The following is a 23631-nucleotide window of genomic DNA, read 5'->3' as shown; positions in this document are numbered from 1 at the left end:
GGAAAAGCTAAGGCACTGGCTCAAGGTTCTGTGGAGGGATGAGGCAGACAGACCCTGAACCCCACACAGTCCAGATCCAAGAGGAATGACTGGTTACAGTAACGAAAGCCAGCGCCTTCAAAGTGTGATGCATGGCTTAACCGTGGTCACAGTGTGACACATGGTTTAACTGTGGCCAGGGTGTGATGTGTGGCTTAACTGTGGTCAAAGTGTGATGCATAGGTTAACTGTGGTCAAGGTGTGACACATGGCTTCACTGAGGTCAAGGTACAATGCATGGTTTAACTGCAGTCTTGCTGGGAAGCTGAGTCCTAGTAAATTCCTCTAATACTTAACCAGTCAAATTCCGGGGCAAGATATGTAATTCCCCTAAATTCTTCATCTGAGAACTGGGATTATCAACCTTGTAACAGTATTGGGAAGGCTCACTGAGTGAAACAGTTTTGAACTATTATGCCGGAGTGCTTCTAAATGACTAAATGGAGACAACGCACAAAAATGCTGCTGGCGTCTCGTCGTTTTACACTTCTCCCCCATCGAAGTCAATACATTTTTAAAAGGAATCCCACACCCATCTCATTTGTGTACTCACTTCCGCCTTTCACCCGGAGACTCCATCTGATGATTGACGTTTTTATCCAGGGGTAGAGTTTTGGGCTTCACATCTTCTGATGTGTATGTTGATGGGTTTGACACCTGTTGGTTCTGAGGTGGCTCTAAGACAAAGGAGGGAATATAAACATGTTCAGCAACATCAATTTGATACCTGGGAATATGAATACACAGTCCTGTAAAGTGCTGATGGCTTCTGGTCCTCACAGCAATTCTATTGGGCTGGGTGGGAGCACATATAACCGGCTTGGCTGAATCTACCCCCCAAGAGCATCTTTTGGGGCAGGGTATGTTCCATGGTAGGACCGGGACATTTGACGGATGCACTGTTTATGATAACTTAAAGGTTTTATTGTAAAGTCTCCCTTTGATTAAAAAATTTTATTTTCTGTGTATGTGTATTTTGCTTGCATGTATGTCTGTGACCCACATGCATGCAGTACCATGGAGGCCATAAGAGGGTGTCACATCCCCCTGGATATGGAGCTACAGACAGTTGTGAGCTGCCTCCTTTTAAATAAAAAATTACATTTATTTATATTTTGTGTTGGAGGGGAGCACATGCCACAGGTGTGTGTGTGTGTGTGTGTGTGTGTGTGTGTGTGTGTGTGTGTGTGTGTGTGTGTGTAGGACAACTTTTGGGAGTTGCCTCTTTCTTTCCACCGAGTCTTCAGGATTGGACTCAGGTCATCAGGCTTAGTGGCAAGTTCTTCACTCACTGAGTCATCAAAGGCGTCACAGGCCTCTATTCTGTTTAACACCTGTTCAGGTCTCATTGAGACCCCAATGACCTTGTGTAGAGTCTGGTCACATATTAGAAGTTCTGTTAAATATTTAACAGAAGCTAGGGTAAGGGGCCCTTAGAGAGACATTTGCTGCCAGTAGAGGGCAGCTCTGGCCAACTTGAGGGTTTACAGGAACTTAAGTGTTGGGATTTGTCTCTCCATTCTTAAACCCTGAGCTAGCTGTGGGCTTGGACCACAGTATGGGGCCCCAGCCTCTGCCTCCAGCTGCTGGTCCTTTCTTACCCTGAGCTAGCTGTAGGCTTGGATCACAGCACGAAGCCCCAGCCTCTGCCTCTGGCTGCTGGTCCAGATGGATTCCTTTTGGCATGGAGTCTTCAGAGTGAGCTGAGGGTTCTTGAGTTAGGTTGCTAAAGCTAAAACAAAGAAACATACTTAGGAGTAGAGATAACAGGTTCAAACTGACTTTCTATACACAGAGCTAGCGATTACAGTCTAAGGAAATAGACAGTTTGCTTATCCTTTTTATTTTAAACTAGATCTAAAACCACCATAAAATACTATGCATTTTTAGTGTCTATCAACTTAACAGAGTCAAGAGATGATCATTTCTGAGTCCTCCCTGCCCATCAGGCTCTCCATGGTGAGCACCTCTAGGGAGTTGACTCGAAGCTCCTAGATTTTTCACAAGAGAGCAGTTACTAGAGGTTTCACTAGGAAGCCAGGCATGGTAGAAGGACCATAAGTTTAAGTCCAGATGGGGCTACAAAGTGAGTTCAAGGCCAGCCTAGGCTGAAAGGTGAAACACTATCTAGAAATAAATGGATAAATAAATCACTGGGGCCACTTGGGATCTCTGAAGACTTGGTTAATTCCCCAGCCTTTCAGTGACTTCTGTGTGCAGAGAAAGAAAAGAGTTAAGGAGATGAAAGAAAAGTTTCTGCTGACAGTGATACAAGCCTGGAGAAAGGAGACAGGAAAATTACAGGCAAGGCCTGTTTGGAAAACTAGCAAATCTGTACATGGAGTGTGTGTTGGGATCCTTCAAATCTTTCTAAGTAATAGATCACTTCCCAGACTTTGAAGCAGTGTTACCTGGAAATAGTTGCTCTTTCAACACCATGCCCTATCAGTCAGACCTGCTCAGTGTCTGACAGTCAGGTGCCCAGTGTCTGACAGTCAGGTGCTTGGTGTCTGACATTAGCAGCCCCCTCAGTGCAAACTCTCACCAGAACTCTGCTCCCAGCCAACCTTTCTCCTTGACCAGTCTACTACACTTAGATACCCTTCTCATCTTCAGGTCCCTCTGGGATGCTGTAAATGTGTTACTGGTGCATGCGTACTTGCTGATACCTATCTGGGATTTCACACCTCTGAGGTAAGCATCCATTTCTTCAGTAGGATGCTGCCAACTTCCTGGGATTCTTGTAGATTCCTTCTAGGTTAGGCAAGGGTGGCATTGATAATATGTAGCCCAGAGTCAGGTCTAGTCTGAGGTACTCTGGGGTTTCTGTGTTCACTTTTGGATCTCCCATGGAACAGCATAGAGTCCATACATGAAGTGACTAACAACAACTGTTCTGACATACTGATTATCCTTCATATTATCACTCAGAGTAAACATGCTCATATTAGTGCAGGCACCCAAAGCCGAGTTCAGGTCCATGGTGGAACCATGGTAGGTGGGACCGCAGGACTTCAATGTCTTTCCTCTCTTACATATCCTCTATTTCAAGTAAGTGAAAGCTTTAGGTTTTGGGTCAATAACAAACTTCTTTGTTGATTTACACTATCTTCTTTATATAAAACAGGTCTTTCTTATTAATTTTTTACATTGTTATTAAAACATTTAAATTGGATCATGTGCATATGCGTGTGTATGTGTGTGCTCATGTCACACCATGCATGTGGAGGGCAGAGGAGGACTCTGTGGAGTTGGGTCTCTCCTTCTACCTTTATGTGGCAATCAAACTCAAGTTGTAGGCTTGAGTAGCATGTGACTTTATCCTCTGAGCCATCTCTCCAGCTCTAAAACGTAATTCATTCTTTTGAGATATGCTTTCACTGTGTACCCAAGGCTGGTCTCAAGTTTATGATCCTTTTGTCTCTTCTTCGCCACAACTGGCCTTGTCTATTTAAAACTAAGTCTATATATTCCAGAGCACAAGGATGCTGACTTGAGAGCTGTCGTAGTGTGTTTAAACAACACAGAACACATCTTTAGGATGATCATTCTAAAGGAGAGGGTCTGCCTTCCTGGGAGGGAATGGCAGAGCCCAGCTTTGAGAATGCCCGTGGACAGTCTGGGATGGGCACATACCTGTCCTCTTCTGGAGGACTACTTTCTCTGGCCTTGAGCAATGAGTCACTGTCGTTCTCCTGGAGAGGTGTCTTCTGTCTTCTCTCTTTTTCTTTGTTTTGACAGTTTTCCAAGCCCACCTTATTCTGGTAGAAAAATTGGGACCATTTTGAATATAATTTTTAAAGATACTAGATGACTTTTATATTTGATCATGAAACTCAGGCCCTAATGACTTACATTGACCATGGACTTCCTGAAACTCACCTCCTAATCATTTATACTGACCATGGACTACCTGAAACCCACCCCCTAATGACTTATACTGACCATGGACCACTTGAAACCCAATCTATACTTTTTCCTTTCTTTGAATAATGAAAACTTTCTTCTATTTTTTTCTCTAAACTTTAAAGAAATTATTAATATGTACTTTCTGTACAAGTGAATGAGATTCACTATAAGACTGGATACATGCATACAGTGTGCTCTGATTATAGCCACTCTATTTTTCTACTTCTGCACCAACCCTGTTTTGTCAGTCCCACTGCCTACAATTCAAAGAATAGTTTTCTTTTTTTAAAAAAAAATATTTATTTATTTTATACATGTACTCATAGAGCCTACATGCCGGAAGAGGAGAGCACCAGATCTCATTATAGATGGTTGTGAGCTACCATGTGGTTGCTGGGAATTAAACTCAGGACTTCTAGAAGGGTAGCCAGTGTTCTTAACCAATGAGCCATCACTCCAGCCCCAAAGAATAGTCCTCTAAACTAGCAGAGTTCAATAATTTCCAAGTATTTACAATAAATGTGCAATTGAGATCTTTCTGAAAATTATCACAAAAGGAATTGGTCAAGGACTGTCCCTTCCCCCCCAAACAAAATGAAGCCATCAGCTTACTTGGGAGATGTGGGGCTGACCAGTCTTTACAGGCTCTTTCCACCGTCAAACACACATCAGGTTTGTGAGGAATTTGGAGGATAAGAAGCTAGTTTTATGGCAACTGGTAGGGAATGTGCCAGGGGCATGTCTGCTGCTGCCAAATAATGCAGAGGAATGTGTGGCATGGTGGGGAGGGGCACATGGCTTGAGCCAGGCAGAGAGAAGGGTTTGCTACTGGAGATCCTGCTAGCTTGTCTGTGAAGATCTGGCCAGGGCAATGACCACCACTCTGCAGGAAAGGGCTTGGGGTTTGGTGACAGCCATGTAGCTCTGGAGGGATAGCCACTTCTGTTTTTAAGTTACTAAGTGTGATGGGAAACCCGGTTTAGGTTACTTATATCAAACTCAGTCTTTGTCAGCGACCTTACCGTGGTTCCACTGCCTTCAGTTACAGATGAGGAAGAGGACAGCTGGTCTGCAGAACTCGAGGAAAGGGTGAATGGGACCACAGTGTCTTCAATTATCTTACGCTCCTAGGGCAAAGACAGGGATAAATGAACAAAAGAAAAAAAATTTAACAATCTGCCAAGAGAAAAACAAGTACATCAAGGAACTCCAAGAAAAGAAGATTCATCACAACACATGCAAATAGGCAGTGCATTAAGGAAATCTTATTTTTCCAGAGCATACAAATCAAATAACGCCAAGTGGGCAGTAGTTTAGAATGTCATATTGAATTTAAAAACACCAAGTTTAGTTAGTGTCACAGAAGAACACAGTTAAAAAAAGACCACTATGTTTGTTGTTGTTAAAACATTACCAGGACATAAGTCTCCTCTACAGATTCCTCTAGTATGGTGTAGTAAATGTAGTCAATAGTAAGGATGTATTTAGCCTCAATGCTAAAATTATACTATAAAACGGATTCATTTCTACCAAATACTCTTGCTGCAAGTGAGCACACACACAAATAAATACATTGCTGTTTTTATGTTGTCTAAGTCAGATCAAGAATCAGACACTGCCTGGAGAACAGATGTGATTACAGTGGCTTCTTGAACATGGTTGAATCCATTCTTCCTACAATCCACACGGGGGTGGGGTGGGATGGGGTGGGGTGGGGGGAGGTTACTATGGTCTGTTAGAACTCACATGTTGTGGTTCTCTTTAAAGAGACTGAAGGGACACTGCTGTTGAGTACAGAGACACACCCACAACCAGCATATGCTGCAGACACAAAGGGAAGTGACAGACTTTGAGGAGCTGTGCCAACAAAGTCACATTCTTCTTGGCAATTTCCTACCTCCTCGTAGTACCTGCGTTCTTCTTCTTCTACCTCCTTTTGGGCCTTTTCCCACTCTTCCTTCAACTTATCTTGCTCCTTCTGGTACCTCTCCTGTCAATGGGATGTCCAAAGAACATTTGGAAGTGATCATTGCACTCATCACTGGGATGTTTCCCCCTCTTCGAAAGTACCACACACAATACATTGCAAGATAGTCTTCGTGAGTGAACATTTGGAATCTAATGCATATGCACAATAAAAAGAAATGCTGGGTATTATGCATACAAGTTAGGTACATGTGGTTTGAATGAGTAGTGTCCCCCATTGGCTCATGTATTTATATGTTTGGATCTAGTTAGTAGTACTGTTTGGGAAGGTTCTGGAACATTTAGGATGTGGAGCTTTGCTAGAGGAAGTATGTCACTGGGGCTGGACTATAAGGTTTTATAGCCCAAATTTCCTTCCTCTTCTCTCCCTGCTTCCTGTGTGTGAATGAAATGTGACTACCTGGCTTCTTGACTGCCAGGCTGGCCTCTAGGTCCTGCCACTATGCCTTCCCCACCATGATGGACTGTAGCCCTCTGGAATGGTAAGCCAAAATAGATCTTTCTTTCCTAGTTGCTTTTAATCAGGGTTTTTTTTTTTTAATCACAGAAACAGAAAAGTAACTTAGACATTTAAAATCCCATAGGAAGCCAGATTTCTGTTGTTGTGTTTCATAGAATGTCTCTTCAGATGGACATTTGTTCAGGAAAGATGAAAAAAATCAACAATCTCCCTCAGCTGGGCAGGTCCTATGTAGGCTACATACAGAGTTTGCTTCAACTGAGCCTTTCAGAGGTGAGTTTGCTATTTCACTAATAGAAATACATTGCTGGGCTGGTAATGTAGCTTGTGCAATGGTCTGGGTTTGACCCCCATCCCTGAAAAAACTAACCAACCAACCAAAGCCAGAACTAACCAACACTGTTGCCAAGGAAGTTTAATAAAAGATTATAAAAAAACCTGCTAAGTTTATAAGCGAGACAGGGCAGAAAAGTCCAAAGTGCTCAAGACAACCATCTTCTGAGAGGCACAAACACTCTGCTTATCATCATGGCAATGAGATGAGGTCTTCCAGGCCCAGCTCACAGTATCTTTAATCAATAGAACTTTTAAACAGCTCATTTACAATGCTTGCTGTGAGAACTTGTGTTCAGAAGTAGTATAATACTGGTCACCCCTTCTGAGAGAAAATAAAACACTCGGAATAATAATGGCATAAAAATATGCAGTGAGTCCCTGACAGCTGACCAGAAAAAAAAAGTATGTGAAGATTAAGATCAATATTTGAAATGAGACTCAATCTCATGAAAACCTCAAAAATGGTGTTCTCATGGGCAAACAAAGGAGACAAGGGCTTGCGAACACATGTTCCAACACTTGACTGGTTACTGTCAGTTGTCTGGGGCTAGGACAGGACTGTCTGTGTGTCTCTCTGGAGGAAGAAGGCACTGAGGTGTCCCCAGACAGCAGCTGTTACATAATGACTCAGGTGCAAGAGGCTTTCATGGGGACATCTGTAATTGCTCTTGCTATTTCTAGTACAGCACAGCTGGCCAAACCATGGCAGGAGCTGTAGATACAAGTAAAAACTTATTATCAGAACCAAATATTGCAGAAGCTGGGTACAGTGGTGCATGCCTGAATCCCAGCCCTCAGGAGAGAGACAACAGGGTGTCTGTAAATTCCAGACCAGGCAGGGTTACCTAGTGAGTCTCAAACAAACAAACAAACAAACAAACAAACCGAAGTCAATTCCCAAAACGAAACAAACGACCCCTCACCCCAGAATACTGTAAAGAGTGGGAATTCAGAGGTTCTTAGGTAATCATCTAAGTAATCAAGGCCTAGTCCTTAAAAGTTTTCAAAGGTACCAAGCAGAACTGCCTAGCTAAATCAAAATGTTGATTTTTACCACAGAAACCATTCCCTTATTTATGGGAAACAGGGCAAAGGATGGGACAAAATATGAAGGGAAAGTAGAATAAATCACATTGCACCTCAGTTCTAGAGTAGCAGGGAGCCTTCAAATTTAATGAGGTTTATACTATTTCTCTATGTAAGTGTTTGGTGTGGAGTGGAAACAGCAGACATTTTAGAGTTGTAGAGACTTAGATTTGGGTCCAGGCCCTGCACCTATCAGCCATGTGATATCAGGGGGCTAATCCAACCTCTGTGAACCTTCACCTCTTCAACTACACACAGGCTACTCATATGTGTTCCCAACACATCCCAAGTATACAAATAGGTCAGTCTTGAAGGTCATTTTGGACATGAGGCAAATGGAAGTAGGCTACATTTCTTCTCAGAATATTTCTAGAATTGACCATTATCACTTTCAGTGGAAAAAAAATGGAGTGAAAACTCTGTTGAAGAATTAGACTGATACCAAATTTCATTCTACCTGAACATTATAAAATAGCATTTGGGTAATTCATTCTCATTGCTTCTTGAACTAGGAATCAGTGGCTAAGGAGGTAAGGAATACAGGTAGACTAAAATCACTGCTTAGAGATGTATTTTTTAAAGTATTAATGTGAATGTTTTTCCCCACTGCTTTTTGTCACTGGACCTGTTAGCAGGAACAATCAGGGCCAAGACTCTGCTGCCTGGACACAAAGCATCGACAGTCTCACGAGTTTCTGAGAACTGGATTCCATGTTCTCTGTGCTAAAAATATATCCAATGCAACGGACAGAATGAGTGCACAGTCACTGAACACAGGGAAATTAGCAGGCTGGTCCTACCTGGAGCAGACGCTCTTGCTCCTGCTGCCATTTTTCCTGTCGCCTACGTTCCTCTTCCGGGTCCCATGACCAGAACTTAAACTGCTCAGGAAAAACAAAGAAAGCAACCCCATGGTGAGATCTAAGACAGGTCCTCAAGGGCTGGCCAGGACAAGAGAAGACAACTAGCCTCCAACATGGTACCCAAGGGACACAGAAACACATCTTCATATATCTAAATGTCCTGTTTGGTGGCAGAAATTGTTTCCAAACTTAATTCCTTTTTACTTTGATTCTAAAATGCTGGGCTATTTCTATGCTCTGTGTCTCTTACGGATAATGGGAACACATAGTGACCACTACAAGAACAAGAAGGCTTTGGTTCATTTCTCTCAGAAACATGAGTGTCTTAGAAGCATCCATGCCCTGGACATGATGCTCACTGTGCATGCTAATTCTGGCATATTTCAGGAGAAATGCATCATCTAAGAACCAGTGTACCTGAAGTGAGTCCTTTATGCCGCTACTGCTTCCCATGACAGCTTTCTCCAAAGTGGGTTATGCCACCTTGAAGGTAAGATGAGTGGAGCCCCAGCCTTGAGGCCAGTATAATAAATACTCAAACCCAAGACTGAGAACAAACAAAATCCTTAGAGAAGGTTTTAGCAAGTTTGGAAACAAATAACACAGGTGGCTTTTCTTTCTGAATCTGTGGATTCTCTCACTTTATGATCTATTTTTTTCAACTTTTAAAAATTTGAATTAGAAACAGGATTGTTTAACATGACAATTCCAGTTCCCTTCTCCCTCCTGTTCTTCCCTACCCCCCCCCCCCAACTAAAACCCTATCTATCACATATCCTTTCTGCCCTGCCTGGATGGAGAGGCCTTCCATAGGGGGTCATCAGAGTCTATCGTATCCTTTTGGATAGGGCCTAGGCCTACCCCCGTGTGTCTTGGCTCAGGGAGTATTCCTATATATGGAATGGGTTCCCAAAGTCCACACCTATGTTAGGGATAAGTACTGAACTTCTACAGGAGGTCCTGTAGATTTTTGAGGTTTCCTCACAGAAACCCATGTTCCTGGGGTCTGGATCAGTCCCATTCTGGTATTCCAGCTATCAGTCTGGGGAGCAAGAGTTTTTTTTTTCTATATTTTTTGCAGTTTTTAAAATTTGAATTAGAAACAAGATTGTTTTACATGACAATCCCAGTTCCATTCTCCCTCCCGTCCTCCCCTACCGCCCCCCCCACAACTAAAACCCTACCTATCACATATCCTTTCTGCTCCCCCTGGATGGTGAGGTCTTCCATAGGGTGTCATCAGAGTCTATCGTATCCTTTTGGATAGGGTCTAGGCCCACCCCCCTGTGTCTTGGCTCAGGGAGTATTATGGGGAGCAAGAGTTGTTCCCCAATGTTTAGGTCAGCTGTTTCTGTGGGTTTCACCAGCCTGGTCTAGACCCCTTTGATCTTCACTCATCCTTTGAGTGAAGGACAGTATATCTTTTTGCAGTGCCTTTTTCTCTCCATCTCCAGGGGCACACAAATAGTTTGACAGCCTTGTTGTAAGCAAATGGCTTGCGCTATCCTCTTCAGTTGTATGTGGTGATGCTGGGTTTACAGCTATTCTGGGGTTCTTAGTTTCCAGGAAACTCGGGGTTACTAGTATTGGTTTATGATTGAACTTTCACATATGGTTCCTAGTTCTGAAATACGGTTGGAGATATCAAGTCTATGTGACAAGGGGTGGTCCATTCTGCATGGCCCCAAAGGGAGAAAATTTGCCCCTAAAAGTGGTACTGGCTATGAGAAGCATCTTGGACTGCTTACTGGAGATGTGTGGGGGGATCATTCTTGTGTCAGGCACCGTATAGTTGCAATTGTATATTGATTTCAAGTAAGACTTACAATAACCCTGACAGAAAGTGACTCGAATCTCACTGTACACCCAGGGAAGATTAAACAGGATTTATTAACTACCTCTAGTGTCCTATGGCCGGTAACTAAACCTGGACTCAAGGATACAAAGAAATGAGCATTTTGTTTCCAGGCGGGGCAGGATAACTACTTCATAAAGTGATAATCCACACCTTTACAACCTACCAGGAAGTGTCAAATTGTTGTTTCAAAATAAAAATGTATGGATCTCAGTTTTGGTTGAATACTCTTTAAGAAAACCAAATACAAGTTAAAAATCACCGGAGAGGCACAACTTTGTTCTTTGAGAGGGGCTACTTACAGGTGTAGTGGCAGGGGACTTTTCGCTGCTTGGAGAATCCGCTACACAGAATAAAGACAGAGAAGAAGACATCAGTGTGAGTGGCTGCAGGCTGCGCTGGTCTTCTGATCCTCTCAGTTGAGTGTGGTTCCTATGTTAACTTTGGCAGCATTAGAAAATCACAATAAAGCAGAGCCTTGCTGAAGGTTGTGCCCGTCACCAAGAGGAATGAGGAGTGAAACACATCAAGCAGCACCAGGGACTAGACTCTAGGAAGCGACGACTATAGCTATTAGTGCCGGCTCTTAGTAGCCCTTGCATTCCGGCAAAGGGAGCAGGTCCCCCACTGTCTGACATGGAGAAATACCACACAGAGAGGCCGATGTCATCCAGGAAGAACAGAGAGTGACAACAGTTAACAAGAGAACACCACATTTGTGGCAAATGCTTCTCATCTTGATTCCAAAGGAGGAAGGGGATGACAAAGAGCCAGGTGGATGGTGTTATTTCTCTGGCATCTCAAAAGTCAACATGAAGTTCTGTGAAATTCCTCCCAATTTTAGTACAACTGTGCTGATTGATATCAAAGAACAAGCTCATTGCTAACTGTGTGTCACAAACAAGCATCTTTTTTTTTCTTTTAAATATCTTAAATCAGAAATGAAGACAAATGACAGACACCATTGGTTGCCCCAACATGGATTGTTACATAAAAGAAATGCAGCTACCCAGTATGTTGTTTACCTGACTGGGAGAAAAACTGGGACCGTCGCCAAGAGTTCTGAACTCTCAGCGGAACACTGGCACTGCTAGGCACCTCTAGATCAGATGGCAAAATAGAATAAACAGAAATCCATGAAACCAGGTGAGAACTGAGAACATATCCCCATATGCTGAAGAAGGGTCAGCTGTAGTCAAGCCAGGAAATTAAGGACTCTCGAGCTAACGTAACGCAGCTCACCAGAATATGTGTAAAACTTGACAATGGGCAGTAGAACTGGACATTCTGTGTTCCTGTTGTGTAGGTGCTGAGTGAAAGTTCTTAGGCCCATACTAAGTGGGGACATTGTTTAAGGGTTAAAGGCATCATGATACAGCAGTATGCTGTGCAGAAGCAACTCTAGGAAAGTATAAAGGGCAATGTTGATGCGTGGTGAGATCATGAATGATAACCACATCCCACCTGATGAAGGGGCGATGATGTGTGGCTGGTTTCCTGTCACACATACAGACAGGTACATGTTTGTGACAGCCTGCAGTGCTCCGAGCACACATGACTCCTGGCAAGTGTTGGCAGCTTATGCACTGGGCTCTGCTGCTTACGTTTTCAGAGACTTGAAAGTTAGAGCCCGTGTTTTATAGAAACATGACTTTGGCATAACTTTGCTGTTTCCAGAGAGCTGGATAAAAGGAATCTGTCAGCTTTAGCTGCATTTTATGAATGTTTCCAGAGTGCTGAAAGGCTGTATTGATGCACATGTGTGTGCTCGAGGAATCTTATTTGGGTTGACAGGCAGATCTACAGTGGCCTGTGTGAGCAATCTATAAAAAGGTGACTTTAAAGAAATTGGGGAGACACCAATTTCTGGGGGAGAGAGAGAATTTATGAGGTGTTGTTCCAGGGCTTCTGGTCCTTGTGGACTGGATGCTGGAATTCATGTTAGCCGCTTAAGTGTGCACCAAATTCTTATATGTAGGTTATAACCCATGACTTCCCCACCACATTCAATCAAAGACAATCATGTCTTCAAAGGTTCCATTTATGAGAGGCCTCTGGCTTCCACAAAGACCGGCACTTTGCTGAGTCTAAAGAAGCACCACCAGTCAGTTTCATATCCACCAGCAATGTCTTTAAGGCACCGCTTAAATAAATACTTCAAGTTAGTGGTTTCCAGGTTGGGCTCCCTGGGCTGCCACATCCCTGCACATGTGGTCTCTCTGGAAGTTCAGACAGCTCCTTTGGACAGAGCCACAGAAGCAGACCCTGAGGGTTTGGCCTGCGCTCAGGCACACTCTTGTGTTTGAGAACTGTTGCTTCAAGCTGTGTCGCTGTCCTGTCCATACTTTCTTTTTTTTTCTTACTTTTTTTGGAAAGCACCCTACAAGAGTTATTATTTCTGCCTAGCACTTGGCTCTATACTTCCACCCTTATTGCTATTTTTCTGTAACCACTAAATCCAATTCTCTTAAAAAACTGGTCTATGGCTATTTCTACTCGACAGGTGCTAGTCAGTCCTTAGGGAAAACAAAAAGGGGAACTTTGCAGCTAAGAACTCGATGAGCGAGGATTTAAACCCTGGTGTTCCATCTCCAGCGCTAACAATGACAATCACAGAATTCATGAACCACACATCATAGAGGAATAAGGACCTGCCAAATCCAGTTCTCCCTTGAGGATTACCTTTAAAGTACTCCAGTGCTATGTATTTTTATTTTTTAAATTATTCTACTTAGCTAAAGCATGAAGTAAAGTTTCTTAATTCAATAGCAATTTCTCAAAAACCAGAATGCCTTGTGTTCAATGGGGATGAAAAATATAAATATATGAGGAAAATCGATAAGGCTTACATATTTATATATGCAATATATATGATATATGTATTAAATATGTATATATTTCTTATTTACATAGTTATAAAGTGCTAGAAATGGAACATAATTACAGTGTCTAAATATGGCCAACTGGTTGACCCAGTTTATGAGATTTTATTTTTATTAATTATTTTCAAGACCGTAAGACTGAAAAATTTGGGTCAACTGCTTTGGAGGTAGCACTGAATTTGCCTCTGCCTTAAGAGACTAATGCTCATTTGTATTCGTACCACACAGTTTCCTACCAAATGCTCCTTGTTTTGTATATGCCTCCCAAAATGACCAACCAATTCAGATGGTGTTAATGGTGACCCCAAATAGCTTCTCACTCTTTAAAAGAGAAATAATAATAAAAAACCAAGAATAATGAACTCACACCATCCTCTCTGGCAGGTCAGAGCTACAAAATACACTGGAGAACAATGTCAACAAAGACGCACATGGAGCCTTATGATCCCAAATCCCACACTAGTTGTTTCCAATCTAGGGGTTTGCATTGGTCCAGCCTTAGTCTGTCCACTTGGAGGGATAATCCCCAAGAATTATTCTTGGAATGTCATCTTCCCCAGCTCACATTCCTAAAGTCCTTCATGGTGGTGTGGGCACTTGGGTTTCCCATGGGGATATAGGGCATAAAGTTGGGTTCTTAAAGAATAAAAGGGTGAGTTCATAACTCATACATGGCCCACAAAGTGGAAGCCAGCACAATTTTAAGACTTCCACAGATCCTCAATTTCCATATTTCTCTACACTACCCCTCCCTACATATCAAACATTAAAATACAGCAAATGTACAAAACACATTAAAATGCATCCCAAAGTATGTTATGAGTTAAACTTATTAATATATATCCTTAGTGTGTATGTGTGATTACATGCATACTGAAGATGTATCTTTACTGTCCATTTTCAAAAATATTAAGTGTTCTTATTATGAAGAATTATATTTGTTTGTTTAATTTTTCAAGACAGGTTTCTTTGTGTTTGCCTTGGCTGTGCTGGAACTTGTTCTGTAGACCAGGCTGGCCTGCCTCTGCCTCCTGAGTGTTAGGATTAGAGGCTGGGTTTACAGGTGTGCACCAGCACCTCCTGGCCATGAAGAATTTTTTGAAAGAGTAAAGTTTTGGCTGAGTAACTACACTAATCATAATCTACACCCAAGACTTACGATAGAACAAAAAATTCCCACTTTCCCCAAAGTTAATATTAGATAAATGGCATTTATAAAGACTGGAATTTATGTAACATTAAAAGATAAACATCTTAAAAACAAATTGAGTTTGTATTTATAATTATCTTGTTATGTTTTAGAGAAAAGACAAAACAAGACTGAAGGTCTCAATACCTATTCAGGCCTTGTACCCATAATGCCTAGCTGACAAGGCAGTCTTAGTGGCTGGGGTTCCTGCTGTCAAACAGAAAATGCATCACAGCTTTCCAATCTGAAATTCTCATTTCACACACTCTGGTGAGGAATATGGTTACAGGAACATGACGTGGAGGATGCAACGGCTTTTCATGTGAAGGGTAGTCCCCACAGGTGGGCCCAGCAGACCATGAAGATCTAAGAGAACACTTTCCCCTCCCTGCTCCTCACCTTTCGAATTGAGGTTTGGCAAATGCAGTTGGTTGATTTCAGGCATTTTGTCGAGAAATGGAAACGTCAAGGTTGCTTCTGGTTCTGGGGATTTTGGCTTTACCACCTGGACCACATTGACAGACATAAACATTAGAAAGACCTCAGATCCATCTTACACTATGACTATGTAAACAAGCCAGTAAGCTTAAACATTTAACTTTACAATGCAATTTTTCCCTTCCCTGATGACTTCACACTTTTCTGAATCACTGGAGTGGTTAGCTTTTCTTAGAAATTAAATAAGGACAAAAAATGTGATCCCCTTCTTCAACCTCAGAAGACATTTGGAGCTTTCCCCCTCCCCAACTTACTACTACTACTACTACTACTAATTCTTCTTTTTCTTCTTCTTCTTCTTCTTCTTCTTCTTCTTCTTCTTCTTCTTCTTCTTCTTCTTCTTCTTCTTCTTCTTCTCCTCCTCCTTTTTTTTTTTTTGACAGGGTCTTACTATGTAACCCTGGCTGTAACTTGCTCTGTAAAGCAGGCTAGCCTTGAACTATCTATGTGGCTCTGCCTCCTGAGTACTGGGATAAAAGGCATGCATCACCACTCTAGGCTTCAATACTAGCTAATACACCCTGCTAAGCTTGTCAAAAAATGAAATATTCCACAGAAGACGATGAAAACCATCTTTGCTGTAAGGTTAAGCATTATAGTAATCCACTTTTAATAGACATTATTCTGAAGACAGTATTTTACCCTCCTATGAACTTATGCAACATACATATACTTTGCCAGTTCACAAAGATGCATTGCCCAAAAGAGCTAGTATCGAACAGTGCCAGCACAGGGGTGTCCTTAGAGTTTTGAGGCACATTAGATGACCTGATTTTTTTCATTTCATTTTATTGTTTTTCTTACTCTAAAGACCCTTAGTAGAAGCACCCTCTTGCTGTCTTATTGCTTCCAATCAATTTAGTGCTAGATACAGACTGCCAAACATTTCAACAGGTCCTTTCTGCCTCTCACAGGACTTAATTCTGATTTCAGCTCTAGCTGGTAGCTGCTATGCACGGTTAGTGTGACAGCCAATGACCTCAAACTATGCAACATTTATTTCTTCTCTGTTGCATTTTATTTTTCTTTCTTTAGAATATATTCAATCTTAAGAGAATTTTGAAGAAAATATAATCGGTCATGTTGGTCAGCACTGCTGTGGTCAACCAGATAGCTGTATAGACCTCAGCATTCACTATATTGAAAATACTTAAGGTCTGGTATTACCAAAGTTTACAACACGCTAGTCTTTTACCTTTCTAGATATCTATTTTTACTTATAACTCTGTGTTTGTGTGTGTGTGTGTGTGTGTGTGTGTGTGTGTGTGTGTGTGTGTGAGAGAGAGAGAGAGAGAGAGAGAGAGAGGGGGGGGGGAGGAAGAGAGAGAGCGGGTATGTTCATGTGAGTGTAATAGGTATGCACAACGGCCGCAAGTATTGGGTCTCATTAGAGATGGAGTTATGGTTGGCTATGACTCACCTGATGTGGGTGCTGGGAACTGAGCTCAATGCTCTTAACCACTGAGCCTTACAACCCTCCAGTGTTAAGCTCACAGACACTACTTCCTGAGTGGTGTAGACTGACAAGGTTGCTAACCAACCATCAGAGCTTCTAAACCTGCAGTCAACAGCACAAAATTTTAGAGATGTGGACATAGCATTTGATACCAAGGATAGCCTGGGAATCCTGGATATTTTATGCTTTAAAAATATGATTTTGAGACTTGTGTTTACTAAGTAAACAAAGGTTCATGACAGAAAAGCAAAGAAAACAGATAAATACCCCCAAAACCCCTGAAAGTTTTTTTTTTCATAGTGGTTGGACATAAAATTGGTGGCCCAAAGATGGCTCAACACAGGTGAGCATTGTCAAGGAACACAGTAAGTTATGGCAGTCATTTTGTTTGGTTAGCCCCAAGTTCCAGGAATGTTACAAAGTTTTCCTTTTAGGTTAGCATGATGTGAAGTATTGAATTTGCAATAATAAGTAAATAATGATTACAAGCACATAGTAGATAAGGTACAATTGGCAAAGATGAAATCCCTGACTGGCCCACCCTACTGTGAGACCTGTGATTCAGTTATCCTCTTAGGACCTCCAGACAGCTCAGTAATTCTATCTGTATAAAAATGGGGAATAGCTGAGGTCTGAAATACAATACATCAAACTATAGGCATTTTAGAGGCTCATTCAAGGACACTCCACTCAGCTCTTGAGGCTAGGTGCTGTGTTCTTTTCTCTGGCAAATATAGTGTGTCTAATATGGTACTTGGTACATAGTAGGTGCACAGTTAATGTGCCTGATTATGAAATGGAACTGAGTGGTAAATTTTTCACTTGAAGGTCAAGTCTAGGTATAGGTTGATTTTTAATGGTGGAGTACTGCCTTAAATAATTTGACTATCTTACAAGGCATGACCTTTGGTGGTCACAAGGATTCCCTAGGAGCTTTTACAGAAACAGAGCCATATGTCCAGAGAATGTCTATTTGGTCTGGAATGCACTCCATAGTTGTAAAATTCTTTACATACCAACAACTGAGACAAATGGTGAAGAGATTTTAGATCTGATATTTAAAAAGCCCAACTAATGTAAGTAAGACTCTAAATATGAACTACATTTAGTAAGAGCAAGACTTTAAAGCCCACGGTATCCTGAGTTTCTTGGTATTCAAATCCAGGGGTATCAGACACACCATTGCTAAGAAGTAGGTACATAGTGGGAAGAGAATATTTAGTAAGATGTCACGTTAAGAAACAAGTCAGTGGGCTGGAAGAGATGGTTCAGAGGTTAAGAGCACTGGCTGCTCTTCCAGAGGTCCTGAGTTTCATTCCCAGCAACCACATGGTGGCTCACAACCATCTATAATTTAGTGCCCTCTTCTGGCCTGCAGGCATACATGCCTCTGAAAGTGTAAACAAGCCTCCAATTAAATGCTTTCATTTATAAATTGCCTTGGTCATGGTGTCTCCTTACAACTTGTATGTGTGGTGTGTGTGTGTGTATGTTTATGTGTGTGTGTGTGAGTGTGTGTAAGTGTATGAGTGAGTGTGTGATATTTAACAAAGAACATGCAGTGTAGTTTTTAGAAAGAAATATAGATTAAAGACAGGGAAAAAGATCAGGTGAGACTATCAGCCCTCATGACTGCTAGTCGCCCCGGAAACCATGGCAACCTGTAGATTTAACTCTTTGCTCCACTGTGTCCTCACCTTCTGTGACAGCACTAACTCTACCTTCCCACTCATCTCATTTTCAGGCTTCTTCTGGTCTCCTTCTTCTGGCACCTCATTCTTCAGCGGGGGGCTTGAGGAAAACTCCACCAAGGCCACGGTTGGGCTGCATCGAGTCACAGTTGTTGTAAAATGCTGTGGCTCTGGAGGGACATCACAGGTGGAAACAGAAGAAAAAGGAAACCATACAAAGGATCACTTTCCTTCAAAGTCACAATGAAGCTTTCATCAGAGTCCTCTCTCCTGATGACAAGCTGGGCTACTACATGATGATACCCAGCAAAGGGCCTTGGATGGCAGGATCCCCATCAAACTGATCTACTATCAAAGACTGCTCTTAACAGTCATGGGTCGCATCCGAGTACCACGTGACACAAAACATTTCATGACAGTGGTGTGCAAAACAGAAAATCCACAGACCCATCTGTTCTTTGACTGGGTGACAGTCTAACTTTCCCTTGTTGTGTGTGCTGTTTGTCCTCACCCAGAGTCTAGAGGCTGAAGCACACGTCTTCCTCTATAGCACCCACCAGTAAGCAGTGTTCCTCCATGGCCTCTGCTTTGGTTTCTTCCACCATGGCCCTGACTTAAGCTCCTGGCCCAGCCCCCTTTGATGGGTGGACCGTCATCTGGGAGTTCTAAGATGAAGTAAACACTTTCCTCCCCAAGTTGATGTTTATCGTAGTGACTACAAAGCAACTAGGACAGCTCAGTGTTTGAATTATTTCTATATGAGAATTAAGTATTTTTAATGAGCATGAAGACATACTTTTAGGAAGTAAAATATCATAGTACAAAACAAAACAAAAACAACAAAAACCACAAAGCCTGAGTTCCTACTTTTATAGCAATATTAAAGCCATAGTGAGAATTTCTCGTCAGAGCCTCTAGGTGGCAGCACAATCATAGAGGCTGACACAGCCCTTCAGTTTAGTAGGAAAAATTGGCATCATTCTAACACAAGTTACCAAGCTTTACCCGGAAGCTAGCATTCTATGAAACAAACCTGCTGAGGCCAGCTCCGTGTCCTGTGTCCCCGACTTCCCATCACTGTTGTCATCCTCTTGGCCATTTGACTCAGTTTTATTAGAGGCTGCCTGAAAAAGATTTTTTTTTCTTCCTTGAATAAACCAAACCCTTGAAAGTTCTGAAAAAGCAAAGGCTATTTCCTGAATAATAATTTTCAGGCCAAGATGGTGGGCTGCCCACACAAACTGTCCCCGTTTCCAAACAGCTCTACGCTGGGTGTCTGCTTTCTTGGAAGGAGGTGTTTGTGAGTGTGAACAAGTGGGCACCCTTGTGCTCACTTTCCCCAGCCTTCCTCTTACACACACATCCTCACTTTTTCCTTGTCTTACCACCAAATTTCATAAATCAAGGTCACTATCCACTTGCTCCCAAATGCCTTTCCAGTTGGTTGCAGGTCCTATCACTAGCAGAGGGGATTTTGTTTTGATTTTTTAAAGGATAAACCTTGAAGTTGGCTATCCTGGGCTCTTAACACTGTAGGTTTTAGCCTTGAAGCTCTTGGGAGTTTTTATAGCCATTTCTTCCCTCTCATTCCAACAGCTAGGAACTAAGGTTAGTTTTTCTTCCTTTAGTCTTTGACTAATGGGTCTCCTTGACATGGATACCAATCACTTGCCACACCATAGCCAAGTACCTCTCTTATAGCCATGCCTCCCTGTTGTCAGTTGTATGCTTTTTACAACAACTGCATAGCAACCTAAATGTCTACCAGATGGGGAATAGTTGAATTACTTAAGACCATAAAGGGAACTATTACACAGTCACTGAATATAGTATGTTGAGCAGGCTGGGGACATTGCTCAGTGGGCAAAGGCTTGCCTAGTGTTCATGAGGCCGTGGGTATGTTGATCCCAAGCGCTGAAGAAGACAACAAACAAACAAACAAACACACAAATGTGCTATACAATAGTAATGTGTAAAATGATTGTTATCCAATGTGGTTAAAATATTTGAAGCTCATGTATAGAGAGAACATTATGTCTACATATATGATTGTATATATAATGTACCTGTTAGTACACGTATTAAAATACAGAATGTACATACATTTATACACTCAAATATACATACTTTTGCCATATCACCTGTGTGTGTGTGTGTGTGTGTGTGTGTGTGTGTGTGTGTGTGTGTGTTAAAAGCGTAAGAGGACTAAACTGTAGAACAGCAGAAGCAGGGAGGAGTGGCAGCAGATAGCAATAGGGAGAGGGTAAAAGTGTCATAATGAAGCCATTATTTTATGCTAACTAAAACAATAAAAACAGGAACACAGAACTCCAAGGAAATAGAAAATGTTAACAGTGCTTATTTTTAAATGTGTTTACATTTGGGGATGACTTTTCCATTTCTTTATATATACTTTCACATATTATAAATGCTCAACCATCAGAAGACAATCCATGTAGTTTTACGTTATCTTTATGGGGTAGGTAAGGGAGCCGGCCCTAGAGTTAAGTCCAACATTTTCTCCTTTTATTTTAGTTGCTTGATAAAAATAAGTGGAAGGTTAAACTAAATGTATCTGGAAGAATGTCTGTGCCAAAGAGTGTCAGTGACTGTTTTATTTTATTTTTTATGTAAAGGACTAAAGATGAATTTTCAGTGTGTATAAAACATTTTGCAAACTTTAAAACATTTTGAGACAGAAGTAATATTGATTTTCAGAAAAGGCATTATTAAATTCTTCATAATATATATCCAAGGAGAACCAACTCCCTCAAGTTGTCCTCTGATAGCCAGAGGCACACTATGGCATACTTGTGCCTTCATACAAACATATATGCACACATATGTAGATACATAGATACACACAAAATATAAAGAAATGTAAATCTTTTTAAAATTAAAAACAGGAATTTTAAAGCAAACCATTTTAAGCTTCTAAAAGACTAACAATAGTATCTAGTGGGAAAATGTGTTTTTTTTTGGAGGGTAGATTACTTTGAAATATTCAATTAGATTGGCTTTTTTCTAGTGATGGATAATCATATATCAAGTTGGAAAGAACATAATATCAAGTTAAAAATGTACTAGTTTTCTTTCCCAGTACTGAGCACTCAATAGAGACTGCTATAAGCAAGTCAAACACTCTGTCACTGAGCTGTCACACCCTGTTCCCAGTTCTTTCTTATGATTTAAGTCAGGGTCTTTGAATTATGCCCAGGCCATCCTTGAACTCACTCTTCAATCCCCTTGGCTCAACCTCTTAAACAGTGGAGACTTTAAGCTTATGCCATGAGGTTTAAAAACCCGAGGCAGGCCAGTTGTGATAGCGTATGCTTATAATCTCAGCAACTGCAGAGACTGAGGCAAGTTCAAGCCCAGTCTAGACAAATTAGTGAGACCCTATTACAAGTAAAACTAAAAAGGTTTGTGGGTTTAGATAAATGGTAGAATGCTTGTATAGCATGGACAAGGCTCGGGATTTGATCCTTAGTAACACACACACACACACACACACACACACAAAAAAAAAAAAAAAAAAAAAAAAACATTCCCCAAACCCACTGCTAATATGAAAAATACAATCAGAATATAACCACATTGATATTATTTAATGGATATTTAATATTTTAATCGTAGCTTGAATTGAATCCCTTTATGAAATATGATGATCAAGCAGGGTGGTACATGAATGATGAAGGCACATGTCGTTAATCCCAGCACGTGGGAGGCAGAGGTAGGCGGTTCTCTGAATTCAAGGCCAGCCTGGTCTACAGAGTGAGTTCAGGACAGCTAGGGCTACCCTGTATTGAAAAACAACAACAACAAAAAGAAACAAAGAAAGAAATATGATGAATGAAAATAACCAGACAAAATCTTTTATTGTACTGAGGTTGTGTGTGTGTGTGTGTGTGTGTGTGTGTGTGTGTGTGTGTGTACATGGTGTGTGTCTGCATGTGCACTCATGTATTTATAGGAGTCCTATAAATACTTATGTATTTATAGGAGTCATGGAAGACCAGCCAGTTCAACACTGTAAAAGAATAAGGTAGACTTTATCTTTGAAGTTCACTCTCATACAAATAGAAACATTAATAGCTGGTGGTGTTTTTGCTTTATGATGTTAATATATAAAATACTGGCAGGACTACTGATTCTTAGCTGCCTTCTCCAAATGGACTAAATTACAGACACTATTTATTTAAGGCTGGAAAACAAATTTGCAGCTAAATACTGATGAACAAGTCTCTTGAGAACACTCATGTTTCCAATTACTAGAACAGAGTAACTACAATCAGGGCACAGAGCCTGAAAATGAACAAAGAGATGGACATATTTCATGCAATCTAAGATGCCATCCAGTGCAAGCTGTATTATTTTAGGCACTACTAAGAAAGAAAACACACTGTTAAATATGACATACACTATGGTTGTAAGAATAGTCTTGATTTGTAGATGTTAAAGCATTGTTAAGTGTGCCACTTGGACTCCATGAGATGAGAGCATTCCCAAAGTTTGTCTGACATAATGCATAATGCAAACAGGACAAGATCCACCAGCATTAACTACTTCAGCCAGGGTTATGTAACTGGCATATCAGGTTCTAGTAATATTTTAGTTATGCATGACTAACAGAGCTCTACCTTTGAGAGTTCTCAGATTGCTAAGGTATTTCTATACAGCTCGACACTCACCCTGAAATGATGGTCAAGAACTTACATCCTGCTATTCAGTGTGGTTCAACAATGGCTCTAATACAGTTATCATGATCAATATTTACCTCATTTAGCAGGTCTCAGTGCTACTGACATGGATGATGCCATTTAACTATCAGGTGAGCTTAAAGGCAGTATCAACATAGTTCTCCTTACACAGGCTGAAGGTTAAGTGGCTTGCTAGAGTGTCAGTGCCAGCAGGCAGGAGAGGAGGGAGCCCCGAGCTGTGCCAATAACCTCCCGGTGCTATCATCTGGCTCTAGAGTCATACTTACCTCCACTGGTCTCTCAGTATTTAGTTTGTGATCCATAAGAAGTTACTAAATACTAGAGACTTTTGAGTTCACAGTAGAAACAATTCAAACTGTCATTTCTATTTCTGTTCTTTCTTCTACCTCCATTCATTATTCAGTAAAAAACTTAGAACTTTCTGGAATCCTTCAGGGCAGGAGGCAGTTTGGCACTTCTCAGAGAAGCCAGGACCATAACTGTCCCTGGCTAGCAAGTCATCCCTGGGTTCAAAATGGCAAGGGTGGGCATATAACCCATATCAGGAAAACATATGCTTTCCTAAATAAATGCATTATTTACGAAATCCATGCTCAAACGCTTAAACACATATATCCACCCAAATCAAGTTCCCATTAGCAAAATATTCAGGGAAAATTG

General features: G+C 41.4%; 1 protein-coding gene across 8 annotated transcripts in view; it reads right to left on the bottom strand.

Moving 5' to 3' along the window:
- The window catches only part of Limch1 (LIM and calponin homology domains 1), a 314380-nt gene that overhangs the window by 11088 nt on the left and 279661 nt on the right, over nucleotides 1–23631 (bottom strand). For 5 of the 8 annotated variants that reach the window (XM_035452756.1, XM_035452757.1, XM_035452760.1 and 2 more), the window contains 11 exons: nucleotides 19284–19374; nucleotides 18257–18420; nucleotides 15005–15110; nucleotides 10837–10877; nucleotides 8617–8697; nucleotides 5846–5938; nucleotides 4971–5075; nucleotides 3676–3800; nucleotides 1690–1765; nucleotides 1568–1631; nucleotides 593–716 (listed from right to left, as the gene is read on the bottom strand). In XM_035452756.1, coding sequence (XP_035308647.1) covers nucleotides 593–716; nucleotides 1568–1631; nucleotides 1690–1765; nucleotides 3676–3800; nucleotides 4971–5075; nucleotides 5846–5938; nucleotides 8617–8697; nucleotides 10837–10877; nucleotides 15005–15110; nucleotides 18257–18420; nucleotides 19284–19374 — 1070 coding nt within the window. Of the gene's footprint in view, nucleotides 1–592; nucleotides 717–1567; nucleotides 1632–1689; nucleotides 1766–3675; nucleotides 3801–4970; nucleotides 5076–5845; nucleotides 5939–8616; nucleotides 8701–10836; nucleotides 10878–15004; nucleotides 15111–18256; nucleotides 18421–19283; nucleotides 19375–23631 lie in introns of all 8 variants that reach the window. The other 3 variants (XM_035452755.1, XM_035452761.1, XM_035452759.1) reach the window with 2 other exon arrangements.

This window comes from Cricetulus griseus (assembly GCF_003668045.3).
Source record: "Cricetulus griseus strain 17A/GY chromosome 1 unlocalized genomic scaffold, alternate assembly CriGri-PICRH-1.0 chr1_1, whole genome shotgun sequence".
Lineage (NCBI taxonomy): Eukaryota > Metazoa > Chordata > Mammalia > Rodentia > Cricetidae > Cricetulus > Cricetulus griseus.
Note: the sequence above shows the minus strand (reverse complement) of the source record. Positions and strands in the feature narration are given on the sequence as shown.